This window comes from Phytophthora sojae (assembly GCF_000149755.1).
Source record: "Phytophthora sojae unplaced genomic scaffold PHYSOscaffold_6, whole genome shotgun sequence".
In the NCBI taxonomy this organism is placed as follows: domain Eukaryota; phylum Oomycota; class Peronosporomycetes; order Peronosporales; family Peronosporaceae; genus Phytophthora; species Phytophthora sojae.
This window is the reverse complement of record NW_009258120.1, coordinates 3,452,930-3,477,124: the sequence shown is the minus strand read 5'-3', so window position 1 is coordinate 3,477,124 and position 24,195 is coordinate 3,452,930. Positions and strand designations below refer to the sequence as shown.

Genomic DNA, 24,195 nt, shown 5'->3' with positions numbered 1-24,195 from the left:
AGTCAGAAACATAAAACAAAAATAGCAGTTCTCATCTTTTACCAAAACACGCTACTTGGAGTCTTTATCTTGTTTAAAGTATACTAGTTCTCATCTTTTACCAAAACACGCTACTTGGAGTCTTTATCTTGTTTAAAGTATACTCGTGGATCTCGAGTATACTTAACTCAAGTAAAAGAAACCTACGTTTCCTCATACACGTGCGCATACGTGTAAGCCGTAGTAGTGCGCCAAGGTAGACCCATTACAGTTTTCATACAAAAATGAGGTCAGACGCACACGAATTCAGGAGAATGAGCATTCGAGAGCACTTTTTGAACGGCCTATATCTCAAAAACGACGCCGAATTCGGCAAATCTGACCTCAAAATCGGAACATTTGCACGATATTGTGTGGAAAACAAACTGCTTCTGTGTTTCTGGAGCTGTTTACCATTGTGGGTAATTTACTGATTTCCACGATGGTAAGATGATTTGTGCAGCATTGCTCGTAGGGTTCGGACCTCCCTAGAAGTTTAAAACGGGTGGGTTTCCCGCTTGATAGGCTAAGGCTTGCTTCCTGCTAGGCAACTTTACGGAGGTCGATTTGGATTTTCCTACCTGGTAAACGTGCCTGTCATCCGCCTACGGGTTAAAAAATTAAGCGGCGATGTTATTTACTTACACACTTAGATTATATAACAGCCCCGAGCTAGTACGTAGAAAAGTGAAAACTGCGCAATTCGTGCGAAAAAATCTAACTTGTTTCTTTGCGACTTAGGCGCGCCACACCTGTGCCGCACCAGTCGCTCGCTTCAACTTTTTTCTAGCGAAACTCCATATTAAATTTAAAAAGAAAATGATGTCATTACACATGAGCTCACCAATACTAGCTCCAAGTTGACGCTTTCTAGTCTCGCCTCGTAAAGTGTCTGTATCTGCAACTAACCCATGCCCAATAGCGTTCCTCTTCAGTTGGTGCCTGTAATCTAGTTACTTACAAGCTATGCGAAATTTGGTCCAGCGTAGGCGTTGCTCTTCGGACGACATTCAAACGAATAAATTACTTCGGACCGTCGTAATTTACCGATGATGTTGCACTTAGCCGCCTCAAGCAACATCCATCTATTTTGCATCCTTTGTACAGCGGTTATAAGTTATTGACGGCTAGTATAAACGCTCCGTGTATGAGACTATATTCCCGATACGAACGGATATAACAAGTATGTAATATTAGGAGAAAAAAGCCGCTATATTGGGTTCGCGTATCCAGATGAGTTCTTATATAACAGGGGTATTAATTTCCAAATAAGTTTGACTTAGTTCTGAGTAAGTAGCGTTAGTTTGGGTTCTGTGTATAAGAATTTGAAGTAATTTTGGGTCGGAGTGACTCCCTCCGTTAACTATTCCAGAGAATTCCCCTCTGATTGAGTTGCAGTTTGGAAATACCGGTATTACTTTGGTATTAAAATTTAAATTAAATTTTATTAGTCTATTTAATAGACTTGACTCCTGGAGGAGATTTCCGGAGAGTCCGCGGACTTCACGGAATTACTCGTGCACCCCTCAACGGGGACCTGTATAGTCAAAGTAGGTCTGCGGGGGGGTGAGGCTTGCGAAGCTTTCCCTACACAACAACACTTGATGAACCTGATGTGGCCATGCCGCCACGTAGACTCGAGATCACAATGCAGAAAGACAAGCATTGACGCGGCTGGCCTCAGTTTACCGGCCTCAGTTACCGGGGTCCGAACTAACCCGATTTGGGCTGCCTAGCAGCATGACCTGCTATCCCAGTAAAACGTATCTTTAAAAGGATACGTTTTGAAAGAAGAGCAGATCAACTTGCTGGATTGCTGCACCACGTTTGGGCTGGATTGTGGCGATGTATTTCACGCTCTTGGTACGTGAAGCTAAACGTTCGGGCGATTAACCAAAAGTTTTCAGGTTTTTATCGTCCGTACTGGAAAGAGCGCAGCTGAATTTCCAGGTCACAACCTCCCGACGTGGAAGTTGCTCTGACGACCGCTATTTCGAGGCAGCCCTCCATCTATCTCTGGGAGGGTGTTGTTGCACGCGCGTTTTATTTATCACTAGACGCGGCGGCATTGACGGACGGCCATCATGGGCACGCTCGAGGTGTTCTCGCGCGCCTACTGCGCGGGCAGAAACTCGTGCGTACTCGTGGACGCGTGGCTGGAGCTGTTCCTGTGTTTTTGCTGCGTCTTGGTGGTGTGTGGTTTGCTGCTAGTTTCACGCTGCTGCTGGCTGTGTGGACGACGGAGGAGCAGCAACGAGGCGAATGACGCTCGAAACAACTCGTTGGTGCACCGGGTGCTGACCGGAACGAGTCGCGGGATCGCGTGGCGTGTGCGTCGATTGCTGCGCAAATGTGGCATCAGAGTGGCTGGGCGGACGTCGCCGCTCCCTCTGGCTGTCATTAAGAAAGATGCCACTGAAGCGCGCATCCAAGGCCACAAGAACTCGCCACAGCAGGGCGAAGCCTTCATGCTCCAGACGCAGCGAATGATGCACCTGGATTTTGCAGCGCAGTCCACTGGGGCAACCGAGGACGACGGAGCGAACGAGCAGGCAGAAGCAGCGATCCCACCGCTTGTGTTTCCAGAGGATGATGGCAGCGCCGCGCCTTCTGCTTGTCCCAACAAGCCCGCTCTTGTCCGTGCTGGCTCAATCGCGGTGAAGAAGAGAGACCCCAGCAAGCACATGCTCTCAGCTCAAATGGCCAGGCAACGCTCAAGGAGCGCCATGAACCCTCCTAAGTCCAAGATCAGCGAGAAAGTCCGAGCCGTCTCAATATCCGTCGCGCGCAGTTCACGCAATATCTTGGCAGCTGCAGCAGGGGTTTCGCCTCCGAAGAGAGTGAGCGGAAGTCGCACAGACTCGACGGACTCCATGTCGTCTGAGCGATCCCGCTCCAACTCGTTCAGGAAAAAGTTCCAGTTCTTCAAGAAGCGAGCACCGGTGCGTACGAACTCCCAGGCGCATTTCTTCAATGAACCTTCATACGCGACGAAGAACGGGATGGCGGGGCTGTCACCGGAATACCGAGCTGAGAACGAGCGACGCGCCAGCATGCAGCTTCGAGACAAAAGACGAGTCAGTGTCGGTGCCAGTTCACACGTGCAGTTCGAAGTGGGAGGAGACCAGGCTTCAGTGTACGAGGTCAAACTGCGCGAGGTACATCTCGTCAAGCGGCTAGCTTCGGGCCCATTAAGCGAGGTATACGCAGCTATCTGGAGAGATACGAAAGTCGGCGTGAAGCTTCTGATGCCAAGAGAGGGCGTCGTCGACAACTTGGAGGAGGCGGTGAAGAACTTCCGACGCGAAATTTGGGTCATGAACGCACTCAAGCACCCGAACATTGTCAAGTTGCTCGGTGCAAGCCTCACGAACAGTTGCTACGTGCTCATCATGGAGTACATGCCCAATGGTTCGCTGTATGATTATCTGCGCGATGCTGCCAACTTTTTCCCGCATCAACTTGTAGTCACCAGCGCATACGATATCGCCTTAGGGATGGCTCACATCCACGCTTGTGACGTATTACAACGCGACCTGAAGTCCAAGAATTGTTTGCTCTCCGAGAACCTCGTCGTTAAAGTGTCCGACTTTGGGCTCGCGCGCTTCCGAAGTGTTCAATACGGTCCGTATACTTGGGTTGGAACGCCGTTCTGGGCGGCACCTGAAGTGATCCGACACGAGCCCTACGACGAGAAAGCGGACGTGTATTCGTACGCCATCGTGCTCTGGGAACTGGTGGAGCGTAAGGACCCCTACGACAACCTCAACGCCTTCCAAGTCCCTCTCCAGGTGGCAAACGAAGGACTCCGACCGGCTGACTTCAGCAGGCCGGCTCCTCTAGGGCTTGAGCAGCTCATGCGGCAGTGCTGGGATGCCGATCCCGAGCAGCGTCCGTCGTTTGCCGACATTTCGCAGACTCTGAGTACGTGGCTGCGGACCAAAAGCGGCGAAGGTGACGATTCTCGAGTCAAGAGTGTGGTGGAGAACGACGGGAGTGTCGATCTGTCGGCTCATATCCAGCGTGGACAAATTACGGCCACACAAGCCGAGCTCCATCGCTTCGCTGAGTCTCACGACGCCAACGCCAAGGTGATTCCGATCACGCTCTCCTCCCTTCGTAAAGGATTGTCGACTTCGAGACTCCAGCGTAAGAGAACTTCCAAGCAGGAAATGACTGCAAGCGAGATGGAAGAAGTCCGCATCAACAGCACGCTTGGGATCCCAGGGCTCGAAGTGTACAGCGGCTCGGGAGGCCGAGCGCATTCGCACCATTCCAGCGGCACGTGGACCCCCAGAGGCAGGAGAAGCAACCCACCGCTTATTGACCCAAGCCAGCTAGAACCAAACGAAAACGACCTGCGTGAAGAACAAACGGATGAGCAAAAGGAAGATCCGCCTAATGACGAGCTACTCGAGGAAACAGCAGAAATCGAACCTGGTGATGCTTGAGCCATTGCAGCTTCGGACGGTGTGTTGATAAACGAGCGAACGAGCGAAGCGCTCGGTATAAAGTGGCAAAAAGCGTATTTATTGCTTGCTGTACATGCGTATGTCCTTCAATTTCATTCGACATCTTCAAAGCATTTTGAACAATTTGGTACAATATTCACATCGCCAGCTGCGTCAAGCTAGCTCATTTGAACCGGCGATAGATGACCGCCTCCGGTGGAAGCGACATGGACCCATTGGTAGGCGAGCAGCTTGACATAGCTCGAGTATCACTGGGAGGCTCCGATTGCGGTTCCGAGAGGACGTTGGATTCCTGCGAGTGTGGCGGCTGGGGCACCGCCGACTTGGCACCATAGCTGCTGAACGATAGCGCGCTCACCATGCTGCGACTGCTGTTGGTGTGAAGCAGATAGTTCTGCAGCAAACGCTGGTAGTATTCGTCGTCAAGCGGGGGCGATGATTCTTGCGTCTTCTTCACCAAGACCGACTGGTTCGGCAGCCAGAAGCTGCTCTGGTTCTGGAAAGCTCTTGATCCACGACGCTCCATCGGCGTTTGGCACTGTCGCGTCGTCGTAGGAACACTAGGTCGTTGGAGGAAGCTCTGGTTGTTGTGCGTGAGCAGACTGTTTCCAGAGGGGTATCGCCCGAGAAGGAGGCTCGATGAAGTCGCCAAGTCCGCGGACGTGAACGATCGCAGCGAAGTCCCCGCGTTCGACGACGATACCCCCGAAATGACGGACCCGGTACCCCCGCGACGAATCTGGTAGTGCTCCAGCACCTCCAGCATTGTGCTCGCGGCGTCCTCGACCTCACCATCTTCAACCTCCTGGCCGGTGATCTCCGGTTGTGACTGCAAGAACGCCCGCTTCTTCGGCCGAGCGTTCAGGCTCAATCGGTGTTGCTGATGCTTCTCCGACTCCAGCGATGACAACACGGAAATGGAGGACATCTCAGCAGCTGCAAGCAGTCGTTCCGCGCGCTCAGAGACTGTCGCCTGCTGTTGCTGGTGCTGAGGAAGTGAGCCGTCCGTGATCGATGACGCGGTCATTGTGGGTCGGAAGAAGGTCGGCGCACGTTTGCGTTTCTTGGCCAAGCGCTTGATCAGTCGAGCGTTGATGGTAGCGCCGGAGGGGATCACTGCACATACACAAGCGAGACAGAACGTCTCGGTGCATGGGCCCGACGTCTGACCCGCTGCAGCATTACTGGAATGGTAGTGAGCGCAGAAGATCGGCTTGGTCACGCGGCACGTACGACAGCACGGCTTCCAGCAGCCACGGCAGTTCCGCGGGGTATCCCAGAAGAACAGCGACCGCGCACACACCCCACAGCGCTGTCTAGAGCCCGAGTGGTCTACACCTGCACCTGTTTGCCTCTGCCCAACCAAGAGCAGCGACAAGTTCTTGGCCTGGCCGCTCTGCACCGTGTTCGCGATGGACGTCAGCCACTCAGCGATGCAGCTATCTCCAAGCAGCGGCGGCAAGCGGCCACTGGGGTTGAACTGGCCGTGGGCGAACATGGCCACGCGATCTTCGCCTACACTCTTGAACACAATCGCCAGCGAGATAAACCCACGCACAAAGTTCCCCGAGCCGAATCCAGCCGAGCTGGCGCTGCGCGTGCGGTTCTGGTGTCCCTGATTAAGCGGCGGCCACGTGGCTCCTGTCGCCGCGTAGGTATCAAAGCTCGAGACCTGCGGGGAGATCTCGTCTGCCAGGGGGTCAATGGAGTGCAGCACCACGTAGCCCATATCCTCTCCCAGCTCGTCCTTGAACAGATCCATCTTCTTGAAGCACAAAAAGTCCCTGTGTCTGCAGAAGCCCAGGCCCGGCAGCTTGAGCGCCGTCCACACGATGCCCGAGAACTGGAAGGGCTTGGCCTCCGTGCTGCTCTTGTCCACTTGCAGCACGCGCGCGTCCAGCGAGCGCGAGCTCAGCAGCATCTGCAGCACCCTGGCGGTGCGCGTCGAGTCCGCGTAGAGCCCGTTCATGACGTCCCCCAGCGAGCCGTGCACGGTGCCGATTGCCTGCACGGTGGAGGTGCGTTCCTGCCGCGCCTTGAGGCGGTAGACGCGGATGTCGCTGCTCTCGCGCAGCAGCTTCCACTGGCGCGCCTCCACGGCGGCCATGCGGCCGGGAGCGGCCATCCGGGGCAGCTCCGGGGCCGCCACGCTCAGCGGCGAGCGACTGAGGCGCAGGCGCGACCGGCGCTCGCGCTCCGTGCGCTCCCGGAAGAGCTGCAGCGTGGCGTGCAGCCTCCGGTCGCTCTGCTGGTGGTAGCGCCGCAGCCGCGCGGCGGTCACGTCGTTGAGCGAGTGGCGGAACGGGCCCGCACCGGCCGCGCTCTCGTCGTCCATCTCGAGCGTGAAGGTCGACAGCATCCCATTGCTGATCGGGGGCGGGCACACCGCGTCCGCCATGGAGCGCGGGGTGCAACAATGCTCGACGGACGCAAATTCGGTTGTGAGCCAGCAGAGAGCAGGAGCAGGAGCACTCCTCGCTCGCGTCTGCTCGTCGTGAAAATCGAAGGACTTTGACTCGGTTTCACTATGCCCCGATGAGACCATGTTCGCACGTATCGCAGCCCGGGATAACGGCAGCTGGGTATCTTTTGCTTCAGCGCGCGCTGCATAGGCGGGTCCATCGGCAAATTCGTCTCCAGAAGCCGAGGGCAGAGAGCTGCCGTCTTATTCGCCTCGAGCCGCACACTTGGCAGCGCAACCCAAGCGTGCGCAGTGGCGCTCTCTTGAGCGTGGATGGGATCTCATGCATGCATCAATGTGTTGTGGTGGTGCTTCTTGAGGCTATTAAATTTTGGCGGGAGGTACCCCGTACCCATCTTTGAGGCATCCGCGACGCTGGATTGCAAGCCTCGGGAAAGCACGAGGCAGGCAGCGCGAAAGCGAGCGAGCCTGGTCTCGGACTCTGCCGTTGGTGGCCTTTCAAGGACGATGCAGCTCGATGGCTTGATGCGGTTCTCCTCCCCCCGGCTCTCGGCTCGCAGCTCGAGTTCTGTTCGTCCACAGCTCGTTTGACAAGATCTGTCGTAGCGTGGACTTTTGTTGCGATGAAACCACGCACAGAGTTCTAAGGCGCGTTCTTAAGTTCCCGGGAGCTGGGACCGGGACGAACGGGACGATACCCGTCGTCCGTCAAAGTTGATAATTGTAAGCATTTTTTAAGCCCCTAACTCTCGGGAACTACCGCGAACTACGGTGAAAGAAGAACATGGTCAGATAGCCCTTTCGAAACGTAACAAAGTGGTGCACACTTGGCGCGCATTAGCGAATAAATGAAGTAGCTAGGGCGAAAGTCCCACGTCCCGACCACGCGAAAATGATGCGGGACCGGGACAAAACGAGCTCGGAAATAAACCTAGCACGCTTTCTGAAAGCCAATCAAATCGCTCTATTTCGTCCCGGGACTTGGGACCGGGAACTTAAGAACGGCCCTAAGGCTGGTGGCGGTAATTGGCCTGCAGTAACATGAAGGTCTCTGCTAAGGCACTTGAGCTCCGGACTTGACTGTGCAAACATGCATTCGACGATCAAACCCATTTCTCAGCGTTCAGCGCGACTCATCTGCTGTCATCTCGTTGTGAGCTCTTCGCGTCGGGCGTGGTGCCTCTGCCAACTTGGCAGTGCCAAGTCTTGCGCATGGATAGCTAGCTGCCTCTCAGACCAGTTAGCTCACGGCCACCAGCACCACGTTTCTGAACTTTGCGCCCGCCGAACCCTACCTCTGCCATCGTAGCCGTCGCCACGGTAGCCACCGCCTCTGCCGGCGCTGAACGGACGAGCTGGAGGCGGTTCAGCACCACGCTGCCGGAGCCGAGCAGCGAAAACCGCCGGCAGTTGCGAGTGCGTACGCTGATTTGAGCTGATTCGCATCGGCTCCGGGTAACTGGCCGCGACGGCACCGCGCCAGCGCCTCTGGAGCCTCGGGCCCGGTTCGACTGGCGCCAGGCGAGCCCCTGGCAGCTCGGTAGCGCTCCAGATGTCGTTGTGGTTGCTGGCGTGGTGCTCGCTCATCGGAGACCGTTACACAGAGCTGGACGTTCACTTCAACCTCGCTGGCCAATCCGCGCGAGTGGTCAGCTCAACGGGACCAATTGCTCGATGCACGTTACCACGGATATGGTTGCTGCCCGCCAAAAGTATCTTGTCGGCTCGCGCGCTAATGCTCCTCTTTTCGCAGGTGGGCAGGGACACATGCTCGGGAACGTGCCGCGCGTACCTCTACTACGGATATTGAGAACGAGCCCGCGCTTGTTGATTGCGACTGCTAGTAGATATAGAAGCCCACTTCAACTGCAAGCATGTCGGTGCCATCTTGGCACTGCCAAGACAATGAGTTCTGGATCACAGTCTGGCACACAGCTTGTGGCTCGACCGAGTCGGGCGATAGGTAGCAATGGCCAATGTCGTCGCAACAGGAATAAAGTCACCTCAACTATATGTAAACTTTAAATGTATACTTAACATCTCCCATAATAAGTATCCATTCCCTTATTTCATCCAATCACCCTGCCGTACCTTCTCCAACCAACCGGCGCCGCCGGATAAAATTGGCGGCCGTCACTCCTCGCTTGAGTGACTTTAAATACAAAAAATTGGTGGCTGCCAGGGGCTGCGCCGTGCAAGGAGCTCCAGCGACACTGCGGTCCACAGTTTGGATTTGGAAACCTCCTGACGGTATGTCGCCCCGCTGAGCTCCGCTTGCCCAAGACCTGCGGATCCCGATCCTAGATGCCCCCACTCGCTCCCGACGCCGGCGCTTTCGGCCCAAGCGACGCGCTGCCTGTGACGTCCAGACCGTGAACTTCTGGGTGGGTCCCTCCCTCCGTTCGCCTCGGGGCAGCCGTCGCTTGCAAGAAATCATCCGCGTCCTGCGTGTATCAAGGATCGGATTGGGGGTCGGCAAGGGGCCTCGTCTGTGGCTCCGAGCTGGCCTCTGATCCGTAGGTATATGTATGATGCATGGTTGCTAGGCCAAGACGCCGCGTCGGTCCGCCGGAGCCAATCACAAGGGGGAGGAGCAGGAAGACGGAGGAGGGAGTAGAAGAACACCATCAAGCTGCCGTTCACGAAGCCAATGGGAGAACGCAAAAGACGGAGGGTTTTATGCTGCATAGGACTACGTCCTTTGCGCTCTTTTGTTGGTGGAGAGAGCGTTGCAGTCCGAGGTCTCTTTCTCCTCGTTTGACTGTGCCTCTCTTTATCCTGCCGAGAGGCTTTTGGAGGACCGATGCGGTAGGGCACTTCCCAGACCTGCGTGGGACTAACGCGCGACGTTATGACTACAGAAGATGCAGATTTTCGTCAAGACCCTTACGGGCAAGACCATCACGCTCGACGTGGAGCCGTCGGACAGCATTGATAATGTCAAGCAGAAAATTCAGGACAAGGAGGGTAGGTGCACATACGACTGTTCTCTCACCTATTGCATGCAGAGTTAGATGCTGATGCTGTTGTTCGCCTTTGTAGGAATCCCCCCTGACCAGCAGCGCCTGATCTTCGCCGGCAAGCAGCTGGAGGACGGCCGCACTCTTTCGGACTACAACATCCAGAAGGAGAGCACGCTGCACCTGGTGCTTCGTCTGCGTGGTGGTGGCAAGAAGCGCAAGAAAAAAGTGTACACCAAGCCTAAGAAGATCAAGCACAAGCACCGCAAGGTCAAACTCGCCGTGCTCAAGTACTACAAGGTGGACGACAACGGAAAGATCCAGCGCCTGAAGAAGGAGTGCCCGTCGCCCCAGTGCGGTGCCGGTGTGTTCATGGCCACCCACTTCGACCGCCACTACTGCGGCAAGTGCCACGTGACCTACCAGTTCCAGGGCGAGGACAGCACTTAAGCGTCTTGCCTCCATGGTAGTCTCCAGTAGGCGTTGCCTGCCGTTGATCCGAAAGGCCTAATGTCAATGCAATGCTTCGGTTTCCATCCATCTCTAGCCAATAAGTCTTCCTTTAGTCTTAAGTTGTCATGGCCATTTGACTGTGTTCTCCATGACTTGGCGGATGCTGCTGCGCATGGGGTTGATGACCTCCCATTCCTTGGAGCTCATGAACGCCACAGTGTTCGTCTGTTGCTGGGAGTACACAATTGCCTTGGCCGGGAACTCCTGCGCTGCTCCAGCACCATTGCCTCGCAGCACTTCGCTCGGCACGTCTTCGACCCCGTAGCTCTCTCCATCCTCGATCAAATCGTCGCCAAACAATGGCGGTAAGGCGTACGGGTCGGAACAGAACGTCCGTCGCTCGACGCTTTCGGTGTCGACTATCGCAGCTCGAGCTTTCGTCTTGGGAGACATTTTGCCGGTGGTGCTGAGAGCGCTCAGTGAGCTAGCGCGAGGCATTGTCGGGCTCAGTTGCTCGTCGATCACGCTGGGCGTGGCTGTGGTGTGCTGGAAGAGGATCGGCCCACACATCCGACAGACACGCACCGCGTCGTAGCAAAGTGGCGGTCGATATCGAGCCGCAACTTCGCGTTGAGGCGGCGTGTAGCCCCAGAACTCGTGCAGGTCCATGATGCACTTGAACGACACGCGATGCGGCAGGTTCACTGGGAGGAACGGGAATGTGCACAGCGCACACTCCACTCGATGGATGAAGCCGTAGCGTTCTCGAACGAGTTCCTTAGCGTACGGATCGTGTCGAGCAAGTGCTGCTTCGTACGCTGCCGTGCCCCGACGGATTGTATCGCACTTGACGCGTTCCGCTCGGAGAATACGAAGCTCGCGCGCTAGAAGTCGGCCAGACGACAAGTCTCGCTTGATCTGCTCATCGTAGGCCATCACCATCGAACTCTCGGTCCGTGAAGGGTGGCGGTGAGGTTGAGAGACTCCTTTGTTGTTGCTGTCACTTCCTGATCCATGGCCGCGCTTCTTCTTGGACTTCCGCTTCTTGGACAGCGTCACAGTTTGAGGCTGGAGCTCAATCGGACCCAACGCAGAAGACGAAGAAGGTCGAGACTCGCTCTGTTCGAGAATGACGTCGATGTCGGGGGGATCCCCGGGGTTGGACGGCTCACCTTTGCCTTCGGGTACCGTTGCATCCGCCTTATGCCGTCGCTCAACGGGCGTGGATGAAGGTGTTCCAGGCTGCTTGTGTCGCTGGCTAGGTCGAACGACCGGGGAGAGCATTTGACTGTACGCCTGTCGGAGCGAGAACGACGTTTGCTTGAGCTTGGAGATGCTGCTGGGTTGTGGCGACGCAAGGCACAATGTGACGGGCGGGGCGATGACATCCAATGCTAGAGCTACTTTCGGGGACACGCAGAAGGCCAGCAGCTTCTCCAGCGTACTCTTCTTGCTGGCGGTCGAGCTTCCTCGAGCTATGGCGACTCGACAGCTACTGTGCATCTCAAACCAGAGCTGCGGATCAGGTCGCGGGGCCCCCTTCCTCTCAAGCTCCGCTTGTAGAGTCTTCACCGTCTCCTCCAGTTTATACTGAGAGAGGAACTCCTCCATCAGTTGCAGCGCGAACGCCGCCAGCTTGTCCATCATCGGTTGTGTGGCATCCACCGTCGAGTCTTCATCGTCCTGAGGTCCACTTTCACTCACGCGCTCGAGCTTCTCTCGGCTCTTCAGCGATTCAACCGTGTCGCTCTCACTCTCGCCCGCCATGCCTTCCAATGCAGTGCCTGCCAGATCCGAGTCACCAAGACGACGAGCACTAAAATTATCTCGCGCTGGTCAGGCCTACTGCTAAAAGTGCAAGAGCCTGGCACCACTTGAACACAAGCTGAACATTCAGAACATTCAATCGATGATCAATAAGGTAAGCTTGTTAGCGAAAATATTCTTCGGCGTGAGGCTCTTCGGCCCACGCTCTACTTCACTTGACGAGCCCGCGAAGGCCCCAAGGACGTACTACAAAACATGCTGACTGACTGCGGTTAATTGGCCTTGGCCTTCAGCTCCGAGAAGGCCTTGGTCGGGTCGTCGCCGTTGGGGTCCTGGAACGACTTGGAGTCCTTGATCTTGGCCCAGATGTCCGTGGCGCGCTTGCGGTCCGAGACGAGGCCCAGCAGCGCCATGCAGTCGATCGTGAGCTTGGTCGGGTTGAACTGGCCCGAGATGCCGAACTCGCTGGCGGCGTAGTCGTACGGGAACTTGTGGTGCCAGTTGTGCCAGCCCTCGCCGATGGCCCAGATCGACACGAACCAGTTCTCGCGCGGCGGGATGTTGTCGTAGGTCTGGTAACCGTAGAAGTGCGCGGCGCTGTTGACGAGCCACGTCGCGTGCAGCACGGCCACGTAGCGCAGGAAGCCCAGGATGAACAGCGCGTTCTTCCAGTCCTCGCCCACGGCCTGCACGCCCACGATCGTGGGGAACACGAAGCACATGAAGAGCTGCCCCCACGGGTTGAGCTTCTCCTGCATCACGACGCACCAGTCGGCCCAGAGGTCGTCGTAGTTGAGCTTGGTGCCGGCCTCGAGCACGCGCGGGTCCTTCTTGACCAGCAGCCAGCCCATGTGCGCGAAGAAGAAGCCGCGGCCCGAGTCGTGCGGGTCCGCCACCGTGTCCGAGTACTTGTGGTGCACGCGGTGGTCCCTCGACCAGTGAAAAAGCGTTCCTTGATTGGCCATACTATTACAGAGCATGAGGAAGAAGCGCAGGATGCCGTGCGCCTTGTAGCTGCGGTGCGCCCAGAGGCGGTGAGCTCCCATGGTGATGCCGAGGCCCGAGAGGTAGTAGATGAACACAAACAGCGGGAACGTCTCGAGCTTGCACTGGAAGAGGCGGCGCAGGCCCTCGATGGCGCCGAGGTGCACCACCGTCAGGTAGTAGACCATGAACCAGTTGGCCTCCTTCTTGAACTTCGACAGGGACATCATGGTGGCTGGCTGCCTTCCTTCCTGCTCTTACTCAAGCTGTGTGAGGGTGGTGGACGTGCGCAGTCGACTGGAAATCCCGGAATGGCGATGGCCCACGCACGTCCCAATGCTTTGCGGCGGTGGATGGCAACCACCACCACCACTGCTGATCATGTACACGCAGCGTTTGAAGAGCTGGGGGCGGAGGATGAAGCGCATTGTTTTTCGGCCTTTTTCTGCGCGCTGGCTGACGTACTTGCGCGAAGCACCGTTGATGTCATCGGAATTACACTTGGCGTTTGTATCCCGGGCGCCAAGTGACGTTTCAGCGCAAAACGCGATGATGTCAGGCTCAGCCATAGTGGCGCCCAGAGAACGGGGCGTGGAGCGGCGCTGTGGACGGACCGAGATTCACACGCCCGAGCACAGCCGCGCCGCCGTGAGGACGGACGCGGCGTGTTGTTGCTCGGCGGGCGACAGCATTGTTGCCTCGCCTTGATCGCTGAAGACCAGCATTTTGATGCGCGGCTCCGGTTGGTTGTAAATCGAAAGGCTAGCACCAATAGGAGGGCGTAAAACTGCTTTTACGCAGAGCGATTGGTCGAAAAGACGCAAGCGACGTTCTATTTTTTCTGACATGGCGCAGCTTCAGCATGTCATCATCACGAGGATGCAGCTTGCGTGGTCGAAAGAGATGGCATCGCGGATCCGGCGGAGAGAGCGCCGCTGTCGTGGCCCTCGCTGCCGCGCTGACGCCGCCCAGAAACCGGGCTGCGGACGAGAATATGTATGGGAGGCGGCATTCCGATGCGTGAGGTGAGAGCGAGGCGGCGCTGGCTGCGCCTGATGGGCCATCGACGAAGACGAATGGTGGAAGTGAAAGAAGGCTTTGGCGGCCGCGGTTTAACAAGATGGATGCGCGTTAAAGTGCCCCGCGCCCGTGTCTTCGTCACCGATGTTAAACTGCGCGCGGTGGCGGCGAAGACACGCGGCGCACCGTCGGAATGGCTGACGAGCGGCGCCGGGGGCGATAAAAGGATGACCTGGGGTGGCTTCCTGCTGGCGCTGAGGTATCGGCTGCGTAGGGCTTCAGCTATTGGGGCGATGGGTAGCTAGAAGCAGAGCTGCTCAGCGGTTCTCCTGCAGCACAGCTTGGTACACTGAACATTCCCAGTCGAGGATCAGCGTCGCGGTGAACAGTGGCCACGACATTGGAGCTACTGTATGTGTTGGCGGCAACTCGTGTCGATTCGGCACCCGCGGCTCGCGTGAGTGGGAATTTGTTGTTCGTATACGTATCACGGTCGTAAGCACTTTGATGACATCGTGGTCGAGCTCTACTCCAACACAGTCTCCGTAACTTCGCACACAGTACTGTATGACAACCGTGCCATGACCTCGCAACGTTTGGATGGCGATCGGCGCTGCTATCTCGGTCAATAGCATTGTCAGGAGCCTACGTAGCAAACTTTTCCTCCTCAATCACCAACCAGCAAACGTAAGTCCTCCATGGGGCTTAGAAAACGCGTTTATCTGGATCTGCACTACCAAGGACTGAAAGCGGCGTAGCTTAGCACGAAGTCTACAACTTTTCTTTTGGCACTGTCACGTTAGAAAGATATCTATACTTGACAAGCTAACGAGCTTCATGACCCCCTGCCTGTACAATACTAGCAATTCCAGTCCAGCACACCACCACCACCGGGTTACGTACTCAACACTTCCGCTCACCCCAAATCAATGAAAGTCTAGATGATCTTGTTATGATCGTAAAGGCCATCGACTTCCAGGCTCTAACCCTTTCATACTACACCTTCACCGCACCTCTTCCTTGTCCTCCTCCATGGCATCCATGAGCTGCCGCAGCTCTTCCCACAGCTTCTCGCGGGCTTCCCCCTCCAGGGCCCCGTCCAGCTTGGCGCTGCGCTCCTGGCCGTCCTTGGCGAACCAGACCTGGACGATGTGCGTGTCCCCCTCGGGCAGCGGCAGCGCGTGCTTGTCCTCGAGCCAGACGGGAGGCCCCTTGGCCACCAGGCGCCGCAGCTCCGCCTTGCAGTCCGCCTCCTGCACCTTCTTCATGAACGTGTGGAACTGCGAGCCCAGCAGCTGCTCCACCACGTCCGCGCAGAAGAGCGCCGGGTGCCACAGGCCACTGGGCGCCGTCTGGAACTCGCAGTAGTTGCCCTCCTCCTGCGTGATGTCGTCCATCGTCGCCATGCACTCCAAGCCCGCCGGGGGCGCACCGTGGCTCGTCGACATGCTGCTCTGCTGGAAGGATTTCTATAATGCGATAGAAATGCGATGGTTGGATACATGTACCCAATTTGTGGTACAAACCACTTCAACTTGGCGAGGATACCGCTTATGCCTTCGAATACCGTTGAAGACGTTTCTGGGAGAGCTGCTTCCTTGTCGTTGTCCGTCATGGGCATTGCTTGCTTTGATTCGAGCACAGCATTCTCAAACTTGCGCCTAGGCGCGATGGCCGGATTGACACAAGACGGGTCGACACATCCGACACTATGGCATCACAATAAACACGACCCTAACGGGTTGTGCAAGGGCGAAAGAAATCTACAGCGGCCGCAAGGAAGACTTCGCATCGCTGGAGTGGATGCAGACACACTGCGAGGCAAAACTTACGCTGGAGGCGATTGAGGCTGCGGCGAAAGTAAACAACGTCGCTATCTTGAAGTGGCTCCCCGACAGCATCAATGCGATGGATGAAGCAGCGAGCAGAGGTCGCCTCATTGTCGTTGAGTGGCTGCACAAGAACCGCTACGAGGGCTGTACGAAGGCCGCGATGGATGGAGCTGCAAGTAAGGGTTGCATTAATATGGTGAAATGGTTGCACGCAAACCGCTACGAAGGATGCACGAAGGCGGCAATGGACGGCGCTGCATGCAATAACCGTCTTGCTGTGGTGCAATACCTGCGCACATACCGCTACGAAGGTTGTACGGAAGGGGCGATGGACGGAGCTGCGAGCAACAACCACCTTCGGATGCTGAAATGGCTGCACGAAAACCGCAACGAAGGCTGCTCCACTGCTGCGATGGATGGAACGGCGAAGAATGGCCATCTCCCCATCGTCCAGTGGCTCCACGAAAATCGTTCTGAAGGGTACACCACAGCGGCAATGGATGGAGCAGCCGGAAATGGCTGTCTTGACGTTGTGAAGTTGCTACATCGGAGTCGCACCGAGGGGTGCACCACTGCCGCGATGGATTCGGCTGTGATGAATGACCACGCGCTGGTGGCTCGATGGTTATGCAGTTACCGCTCCGAAGGGTGCAGTGCTGCTGCGATGGACTACGTCGCTAGTCAAGGACGTCTGAGTTCGGCAAAGTGGCTGCGTGCGAACGTTTTGGCAGGGTGCAGCTCGGCTGCAATGATGAAGGCAGCGTCGAAGGGCCATCTCGAAATGGTCCAGTGGTTGCACACGGAGCTCGGCCAGCCGGCGTCGAACTCTGCCATCTCTGCTGCTGCGGCAAGCGGCCACTTGCAGATTGTCGAGTATCCCCACGCCAACAACGTGGGGAAATGTTCAGCTGAAGCTGTCATCGCTGCCAAGAAAAACGGACAAAAGGCTGCCGCGGACGCTTTACTGAAGTGCGAGCAATGCCGAGCATCTACGCTGGCGATTCACAATCGCAAGAAACGTGACGAGCTGGAGCGCAAAAAGAAAACGTTTGGGTGGAAGCTGTTTAGCTTGTGCAACTTCCACTAGCTTAGCTTCGTTATGACTGAAGCAAGCCGAATGTGTTGTCACGAATCTGTACGGAGAAGACACAGGTTTGCAAAGTTTCTCGACAATTTTCATTCGTTGAGCTGATCTCCGTTTGAAGGCGAATCGGTTGTCTAACATTTCTTTATCAAGCTGAGTTGATACTGGATACGCGCGGAGGACGACAACACTTTGTTTATTTTTTTCAAAGCCAACCGGTAAATTAATGATCAAGTCATTTCGAATTGCGTAAACCCATTTTTTCTTTGAGGTAATGAAAGTGTCACGAACTCTCGTTAACAGCAAAGAAAACGCAAAAACATTAGAGGATTTCCCTGAAAAGCCTTCCACTCATTCTTTCATCGCAGTCACGGCATTTTCAATTTTTCCTTGTCCCGGATCAACACACGATGCCCGTTTTGCAATTATGGGAACTACAGGGAACGAACAGCCCCGCGGCGTCAGCCTCCACGAAGCGCAGCTCGTTTGGCGCGCGCGCGAAGTCTCCGTACGCGAGCAATTGATGGTTGTACGGCGAGTAGTGTTTTTGGTACACTGTACTACTTCACATTGAATGAAGGTTAGGCAGCTTTTTGTTTGTCAATTTCAGATTTCCGTTTCCTAATTTGGGCTTCTTGTGCACCCCAAACTAAAACATGCCACCTTTGCTTGTCTAATTTGCTCAGGTAGACCGAGAAAAGGTGTAGAGCGCTACCGGCTCATCCATCCGGCCAAATGGCATCGGACCCTGATGGCTTCTGCAAGAGGATGAAAGCCATCTATCTCGATTACCATATGATAAAGTAAAGTGCAGCGAGGCCGAGATCACGTCAGAGGCGATGGATGCTGCGGCTGTGGCCAGAAATCTCAGTATCGTTGAGTTACTCCACAGAACGCCTGCGCAGACTTCATAGTCGCGGCAATGGATAACGCTGCAAGTCGGGGACGTATCAACACCGTTATATGGTTACACGAACACCGCTTTGAAGGTTGTACCAAGGCTGCGATGGATGGCGCTGCAAGTCGTGGTTACATGAGCGTTGTCCAGTGGCTGCACGAGAATCACTACGAAGGATGCACGCACGCAGCGATGGATGGGGCTGCACGAGAATCGCTAGAAGGATGCACGCACGCAGCGATGGATGGGGCTGCACGTAATGGCTGCCTTGATATGGTGAAGTGGCTGCACAACAACCGGTCGGAGGGCTGCAGTACTGCAGATATGGATCTCCTTGCGATTGGAGGAAGTCTCGGTGCGGCAAAATGGCTACATGCGAAATACTTGCCAGGGTGCAGCTCGGAAGCACTGATGAAGGCGGCGTCGATGTGCCGCCTTAACATGGTCAAGTGGATGCATACGGAGCTGGGCCAGCAGGCGTCCAATGCTGTTATTGCTGCTGCGGCGGCCGGTGGTAGCCCTCGGGTCGTCCGATATCTTTACGAAAACAGAGTGGAGAAATGCGTGGCTGATGAGTGTCTCTGGAGTGTACGAGTGCCGGCAAGCGTTTAAACTGGCAAAACTACAAGAATCCAAGCGTACTGGGCTCAAGGGTAAGAAGAAAAAGAAATTCTCGTGGAAGCTACTTGGCTGGGGTCACTCTTAGCCACAACTGAACTGAATGAGGCAACGTGACTGTTTTTACAGATTGACTTCGAGCACGACTTGCATTTACTAAGAAGCCGCCAGAATTTATTTTTCTTATTTGTTCTGCAGATTCTTCAGCACTTTGCAAAACTTCTTTGACACGATGAGCGTTAGAGTGGCCAATATCGTGGCCATTTTGGCGGTAATGCTGACATCAGCCGCGAGCGTGACCTTCGTTAACGCGAAGACATCGATGGTGACTACACACACGCCTCTGAATACGAGCGATTACTGGAGTGAAGACCACCCGCACTCGAACCAGCCTGTTCACTGGAAGCGTCGATCGGATGGAAAAGTTATGCCTGCGAACAATGACTCGACTTTCCACAGCTTTGCTGACTATCGCGGTGCAGTTGAAGCCCAGACGCCCTGGATCTCCAAGTGGGTACTGTCGACCCAGGGCCGACGCACCTTAAAGAAGGACATACCGCGGCTGCTGATGTACAATCTCGTGTCTCCTATGGACTACGGGAGCTCCATCAGGTCGAACAAAGTTCGCCGGCGTCGAAACAAGGCGATCGGGATGTTTCTCACGGACAATTTGGCGCTGCCACTGCTGAAGTCTCTGGGGAATGTGGCGTGGAACCTCATCCAGAGCCATTACGTGGGGTATTTCGAAAACGAAATGCTTGCCAAACGCCTCGCATTGATGAACGCTAGCGAGATGGTACGAGAATTCAATCTCTCACTGCCAGTAGATGCCATCATTAAGGCGGAGGACGAAGAAGCTCGACCTAACGCGACTTTGCGGTATGCGTTCGATGGAGCAAGCAAGCGAGCGCAGTTGTACGCGCCATACACTGCGGCTTTTGCTCCGTACGAAGGCTACTCGGACCAGTATTACACCCGCGACGACAATCTACCCCCAGCAACGCTGCCTGCTGATAGTTATCCGTGGTTGTGGTCCCCACGACTCGATCTGGTACGAAATCTTACAGCGCAGCTCATGCAGACTCTCACGCTAGACGACACGGAGGATAATGTGAGTCGCGTCGGTGATACTGACAAGATTGAGTCGTGCTCATCAAGCTGTGCTGGCTCTGGAAGCAAGTTATCGCGCCAACTCGATGGAATATCCTCCTCCCCAACGAATGTATCATCAGTCAGCAAGGTGATGAATGGAAGTCTGAACGAAAGCGCAATGAATTCACGCGATATTCAAGCACTTGAGCAAATCCAGCTGCTGGTCCAGGAATTTTACTTCGAGACTGGTATTCCTCGCTTCACGCTCCGCTCGAACGACACACACTCGCTTTTCCCGTCCTTGTCAGTTTTTCTCCAACTTTCGCCAACGAACTCTGGAGATCGTAACACTACCAACAACGTGACAGGGATCTCAAGTGACGTTGAAACAGCAGCAGGTTTACCGTTGGGTCATTCTGCCACCGATACTGCTGATCACGCTGGTAATGTGACGGATTTCTCGTCAAGGAGTGGAGTGTACGCCGCGCTCACCCATTTCTATGGCTATCCTTCGTTCGACAAGCGCTTTCGCGATGAAAACGCGATGGATTGCACGATGGAGAGTCCGTGCTTGATGCAGTCAGGTGTTACCGTCTACACGCCTTCACTGGTGACACTGTCGCTGTTTCCAGTATTCGCTAACACGAGTGTGGACCCAGTCACGAAGCGATCGATGCGACTGGAGGCGCTGATGACGATAGCTGAAGTGGCTTTTGAAGCCGAGAGGAGAGCACTTAGCGACGGTCTGCAAGGCCCTTCCACCGTCTGGTTCTCAACCCACGACCTTGACGTGGACGAGTTCGCCGACGCAGTGCTCGGAACTGTGAACATGTCGATAAGCAGCGACCCTACCCCACTGCACGTGTTCGAAAGCCTAATGGACGACCAAGTGCCGGTACTGGACGAGGTAGTCTCGTACTACGCCGATACCAACCACGACACCATGATCTCCATGCAGCTCAACCACAGCGTGCCCATGCTCGGCAACTTCGCTGAAAGTGAACTAGTCGAGCTGGTCAGTCAGCTAGCGAGCCAAATGGAAGCTCTGGACCGCTCAATCGCCTCCTACGCGCAGACTCGAGCCGCAAACCCGCAGTACCAAGAGGTCGTCTCCACCACCGAGCGAGGAGACTTCTACAACGGTAGTGAGTACACGTTGCTGGGCTTCGGCTTCATCATGCCCGCCACCAACGACAAGAACGTGCTCTACCACGACATGAAGCTCCCCGTCCCGTTCCACCTCACTCTCCGCCTGATGGTGCGCCTCCAAGAGAGCCGCTTGCTGCTACCGGAAGAGTCCCGCCAGCTCCTCGTTTGCCTCGCCATGGTCGTCCACAACCTCTCGTTCTACCGCTGTCGCCCATCAGCTGAATAACCAACACCAACAACGTCAAACACAACCAAGCGTCGTAGTACTGTAGCTACTACGATAGAGCAAAAACAATAACCCAAATGCAGTACGAGCTCCCGTGTCTACTGTAGGCAGTTCATTGGTTAGTTGCTCATGAACTTCTTGTTCTCGGCGAACCCCTCGAGCGAGGCCTTGCCCAGCGGGGACGCGAGGCAGTAGTCCTGCAGCCGCTTCATCATGGGCGTGTCCAGGCGCGCGGGCACGGGGCTCTTGCCCGAGATGTAGTTGAAGATGTCGATCGTCTCCTCGTTCAGAATGTCCTCGTACTGGCGCAGCTCGTCGCTTGAGAGCGCCATGACGTTCTGGCTGGCCCAGCGGCCCAGCAGCAGGTCCACCTCCAGCCAGCCGCGCTGCTTGCTGCGGTAGATCACGCGCTTGCGGTTGGCCTCGTTCGCGTCCACGCGGCGCTCGCCCTGGCTGGCGGCGGGGAACGCGGCGTCGCTCTTGGCGGCCACGTGGTCCGCGCGGATGGCGGCGCCGCGCTCCAGCGCCTTCTCCGCCTGCTGCGCCGAGATGCTGCGCACGAAGGCGTTGTTGTCCACGTCCGGGTTGGTGGACAGCAGGCGCAGCGCCTGCGCGCGGCGCGCAGCGCAGGCCGCCACCGTCACCGTCGCCCTCACCCTCAGCATTGCGGTCGTCTCTGTTCCTGGTCAAAAGCTCGAACTGACGAGGAGATGTGGCTGTCGATTGGCTGAAAAGAAGGTGATCGACTAAGTACGACGATATGATTGGGTGAAATGAGGATATTCGACTAAGTGCGAAGTGGAAGATCTCGTTCGAAGGTCTTCAAAAGCAGAAGCGGAAGCGGTAGTGTGAGCGACGTCAGTGGAGTGTGGAGAGTGCAAGAGGAGAGCGCCCCCCAAGCCGAGAGCCAAGATGAACGCGTCCGATGCCGACCGCCAGATCAAGCAGATGGTGAATTTCATTCTCCAGGAGGCGCAGGAGAAGGCCAACGAGATCCGCATCAAGGTAAAATGTTTTTATATCTGGAGCTGATAACGCGGAGGGAGCTGACCTGTTGCTGTATGTTGTCTCTTATTGCTAGACGGAGCACGACTTCAACCTGGAGAAGCAGATGCTGGTGCACAACGCCAAGATCAAGATCCAGGAGGAGTACACGCGCAAGGAGAAGGAGCGCGAGATCAACAAGCGCATGTGAGCGACGACGCGACGGATCCACTGTCTTTTGCCCTGCAATATTGCAGCAGTTAGTAATTATTTTAATGCTTTTCATAGTGCGCGCTCCGCGGAGATCGGCGCCTCGCGACGACAGAAGATGATCGCGCGTGACGAGCTGCTCAAGACCCTGATCGTGGAGGGCCAGGCCCAGCTGCGGAACTACACGACGGCCGACGACAAGAACAAGGTGCTGCTGCGCGACCTGATCGTGCAGGGCCTGATCAAGCTCTTCGAGCCGGAGGTGGTGGTCGCCGTGCGCGCCAAGGACGTGCGTCTCGCCGAGGCCGTGCTCAAGGAGGCCACGGACAAGTACATCGCCATCGTCAAGAAGGAGGCCAACGTGGACGTGAGCAAGGTCAAGGTCACGCTCAACAAGGCCGCGGACGGCATGCTGCCCGACTCCAAGGCCGGCGGTATCGTGCTGTACGCCAAGCAGGGCAAGATCGTGTGCGACAACACGCTGGACACGCGCCTGGACCAGATCTACTACGACCTCAAGCCCACGGTCCGCAAGATGTTGTTCCCGACTCCTTAGAGCGGGAGGGACTCCGGCTAAGCAATTGACTCTCGCAGTGACGGAAGGGGGAGGAGATGATGCGCCCAATTCGACGTGGCGTTGTGATGCTGCGGAGGAGACGACCGACGCAGCATGGCGACGCAATCGAGCACCAAGGCCTAGCTAGGTTTTGTGTCTACTTACCTTACACAGCACAATTACAACGGTGTTGAAGTGTTTGGAAAAGTGTGCTTTGCCAACGATGAGGTTGTTTTGAAACTGATGAATCACTGATATTCTTCAGGTTCACCGACTTATCTTCGACTACATGTAGTAGCTTAGTAGTGCAAGGTGGCAGGGAACATTCAGCGATCGTGAGAAGGTCCTGACACCTTTACTGTTAATTCACTACGATTGAATTTAGTCCGTTGATACAGCCCATGTTTTCTAAACGGGCTAGGGTAAGGGACATACTAAAAACAAGTAAGAAATCTCAAACATGGTCAAACATGTTGAAACATGGCCAAACATGTTCGGCTTGTGGGACGGGTGTCATGGCCTACAAACACTATGCAATTCCTATGGGCTAAGGTGATCTTCGGCTGCCAAACGTCGCTTTGCCGGCGCTTTAAGCCCTCTGAAGACCGACCCAGCGTTGAGGAGGGAATACCATGACTAGCTATGGCACTAGGGTGAAGTTTGCAGACTCTTCATGCCTCTCAAATGCCGCTGGTGTCGATTTCGCTTGGACGCTCCCGATAGATTTGGGTTCATTTCACCCCCTCTGACTAAAAACATGGGCTCTATCTTTTCCGTTGAATTTAAGCAATTTTTTTTCAAAGGCCCCCGAAAGATGCGCAGACTATCCAGTAAATAAACACAGGCTCATTGATGATCTGGGTCGAGTTGCTGCTCCTACCTCTTACTCCTGGTATGACACTGAGGACGGGCTCAACGAGCATCGCAGCACGTTGAGCATGCTAACAGCCAAGGGATCGTCGTGTAAAGAACGACCAGTGTTGTTTACCTGTCGGGTGCATACGTCTACAATGCTAGATATAGTCTCAGACACAAAGCCCCGATTGCATTGAGTTGGGTTCTGCTTGATCTTAAAGTTTTCATTTATCTTCTTTATGCTGACGTTTGTATGTTCGTCGTTGAAGTTGCGTGGCCAATCGTAGATCAAATATCGGGCCGAGTTGGCATAACACGAGCTACAAAGAAATAATTATATTTTAAATTTTAAAACTTTTAGTATTTTTAAGCTAAATATTTTACAATACTTACAATGTGGCTGATCATTCTTTCAAACCAGCTAAAGATAATAGGCTTGGTACACTAATGACGGGCATCGCGGGAGCATCGCGGCAGCATGCGATCACATAAGGGATCACCCTGTCAAGATTAGCATTGAAATGAGATTAGTGGTTGTGTCGACTGGAGCCGCGCACGGCAGCAGCTCCGCATACGGGGTCCTGTAAACATCAGC

General features: G+C 55.4%; 10 protein-coding genes across 10 annotated transcripts; 5 read left to right on the top strand and 5 right to left on the bottom strand.

Moving 5' to 3' along the window:
* Positions 1-2,102: 2,102 nt before the first annotated feature.
* Positions 2,103-4,469, top strand: PHYSODRAFT_316902 (hypothetical protein; the record flags this gene model as incomplete). The annotated part of the gene is made up of 1 exon (XM_009533123.1): positions 2,103-4,469. The coding sequence occupies one exon, from the start codon at positions 2,103-2,105 to the stop codon at positions 4,467-4,469; it is 2,367 nt and encodes a 788-aa protein (XP_009531418.1).
* Positions 4,470-4,653: 184 nt separating this feature from the next.
* Positions 4,654-6,888, bottom strand: PHYSODRAFT_335672 (hypothetical protein; the record flags this gene model as incomplete). The annotated part of the gene is made up of 1 exon (XM_009533122.1): positions 4,654-6,888. The coding sequence occupies one exon, from the start codon at positions 6,886-6,888 to the stop codon at positions 4,654-4,656; it is 2,235 nt and encodes a 744-aa protein (XP_009531417.1).
* Positions 6,889-9,147: 2,259 nt separating this feature from the next.
* PHYSODRAFT_355036 (hypothetical protein) lies at positions 9,148-10,420 on the top strand. Its single transcript, XM_009533121.1, has 3 exons — positions 9,148-9,162; positions 9,774-9,879; positions 9,955-10,420. The coding sequence occupies exons 2-3, from the start codon at positions 9,777-9,779 to the stop codon at positions 10,320-10,322; spliced, it is 471 nt and encodes a 156-aa protein (XP_009531416.1). The 5' UTR covers positions 9,148-9,162; positions 9,774-9,776; the 3' UTR covers positions 10,323-10,420.
* Positions 10,386-11,267, bottom strand: PHYSODRAFT_513112 (hypothetical protein; the record flags this gene model as incomplete). Its single annotated transcript, XM_009533120.1, has 2 exons — positions 10,386-10,415; positions 10,512-11,267. The coding sequence occupies 2 exons, from the start codon at positions 11,265-11,267 to the stop codon at positions 10,386-10,388; spliced, it is 786 nt and encodes a 261-aa protein (XP_009531415.1).
* Positions 11,268-12,231: 964 nt separating this feature from the next.
* PHYSODRAFT_547344 (hypothetical protein) lies at positions 12,232-13,320 on the bottom strand. Its single transcript, XM_009533119.1, has one exon. It carries the CDS (start codon positions 13,304-13,306, stop codon positions 12,365-12,367), a length of 942 nt encoding a protein of 313 aa, XP_009531414.1. The 5' UTR covers positions 13,307-13,320; the 3' UTR covers positions 12,232-12,364.
* A 1,780-nt stretch (positions 13,321-15,100) lies between these two features.
* On the bottom strand, positions 15,101-15,544 carry PHYSODRAFT_316898 (hypothetical protein; the record flags this gene model as incomplete). The annotated part of the gene is made up of 1 exon (XM_009533118.1): positions 15,101-15,544. One exon carries the CDS (start codon positions 15,542-15,544, stop codon positions 15,101-15,103), a length of 444 nt encoding a protein of 147 aa, XP_009531413.1.
* A 2,474-nt stretch (positions 15,545-18,018) lies between these two features.
* On the top strand, positions 18,019-18,522 carry PHYSODRAFT_335666 (hypothetical protein; the record flags this gene model as incomplete). The annotated part of the gene is made up of 1 exon (XM_009533117.1): positions 18,019-18,522. One exon carries the CDS (start codon positions 18,019-18,021, stop codon positions 18,520-18,522), a length of 504 nt encoding a protein of 167 aa, XP_009531412.1.
* A 574-nt stretch (positions 18,523-19,096) lies between these two features.
* PHYSODRAFT_513062 (hypothetical protein) lies at positions 19,097-20,995 on the top strand (the record flags this gene model as incomplete). The annotated part of the gene is made up of 3 exons (XM_009533116.1): positions 19,097-19,560; positions 19,783-19,997; positions 20,097-20,995. 3 exons carry the CDS (start codon positions 19,097-19,099, stop codon positions 20,993-20,995), a joined length of 1,578 nt encoding a protein of 525 aa, XP_009531411.1.
* A 119-nt stretch (positions 20,996-21,114) lies between these two features.
* On the bottom strand, positions 21,115-21,660 carry PHYSODRAFT_256191 (hypothetical protein; the record flags this gene model as incomplete). The annotated part of the gene is made up of 2 exons (XM_009533115.1): positions 21,115-21,448; positions 21,590-21,660. 2 exons carry the CDS (start codon positions 21,658-21,660, stop codon positions 21,115-21,117), a joined length of 405 nt encoding a protein of 134 aa, XP_009531410.1.
* Positions 21,661-21,834: 174 nt separating this feature from the next.
* On the top strand, positions 21,835-22,968 carry PHYSODRAFT_355035 (hypothetical protein). The gene is made up of 3 exons (XM_009533114.1): positions 21,835-22,000; positions 22,077-22,186; positions 22,268-22,968. Exons 1-3 carry the CDS (start codon positions 21,908-21,910, stop codon positions 22,743-22,745), a joined length of 681 nt encoding a protein of 226 aa, XP_009531409.1. The 5' UTR covers positions 21,835-21,907; the 3' UTR covers positions 22,746-22,968.
* The last annotated feature ends 1,227 nt before the right edge of the window (positions 22,969-24,195 follow it).

What these genes read in the sequence shown, in the direction of transcription:
- PHYSODRAFT_355035 (XM_009533114.1), top strand. Translation starts at nt 21,908, where the DNA reads ATGAACGCGTCCGATGCCGACCGCCAGATCAAGCAGATGGTGAATTTC. An exon ending in CCAACGAGATCCGCATCAAG is followed by an intron (nt 22,001 to 22,076) that starts GTAAAATGTTTT and finishes TCTTATTGCTAG; the next exon opens with ACGGAGCACGACTTCAACCT. An exon ending in CGCGAGATCAACAAGCGCAT is followed by an intron (nt 22,187 to 22,267) that starts GTGAGCGACGAC and finishes TGCTTTTCATAG; the next exon opens with TGCGCGCTCCGCGGAGATCG.
- PHYSODRAFT_355036 (XM_009533121.1), top strand. Translation starts at nt 9,777, where the DNA reads ATGCAGATTTTCGTCAAGACCCTTACGGGCAAGACCATCACGCTCGAC. An exon ending in GAAAATTCAGGACAAGGAGG is followed by an intron (nt 9,880 to 9,954) that starts GTAGGTGCACAT and finishes TCGCCTTTGTAG; the next exon opens with GAATCCCCCCTGACCAGCAG.
- PHYSODRAFT_547344 (XM_009533119.1), bottom strand. Translation starts at nt 13,306, where the DNA reads ATGATGTCCCTGTCGAAGTTCAAGAAGGAGGCCAACTGGTTCATGGTC.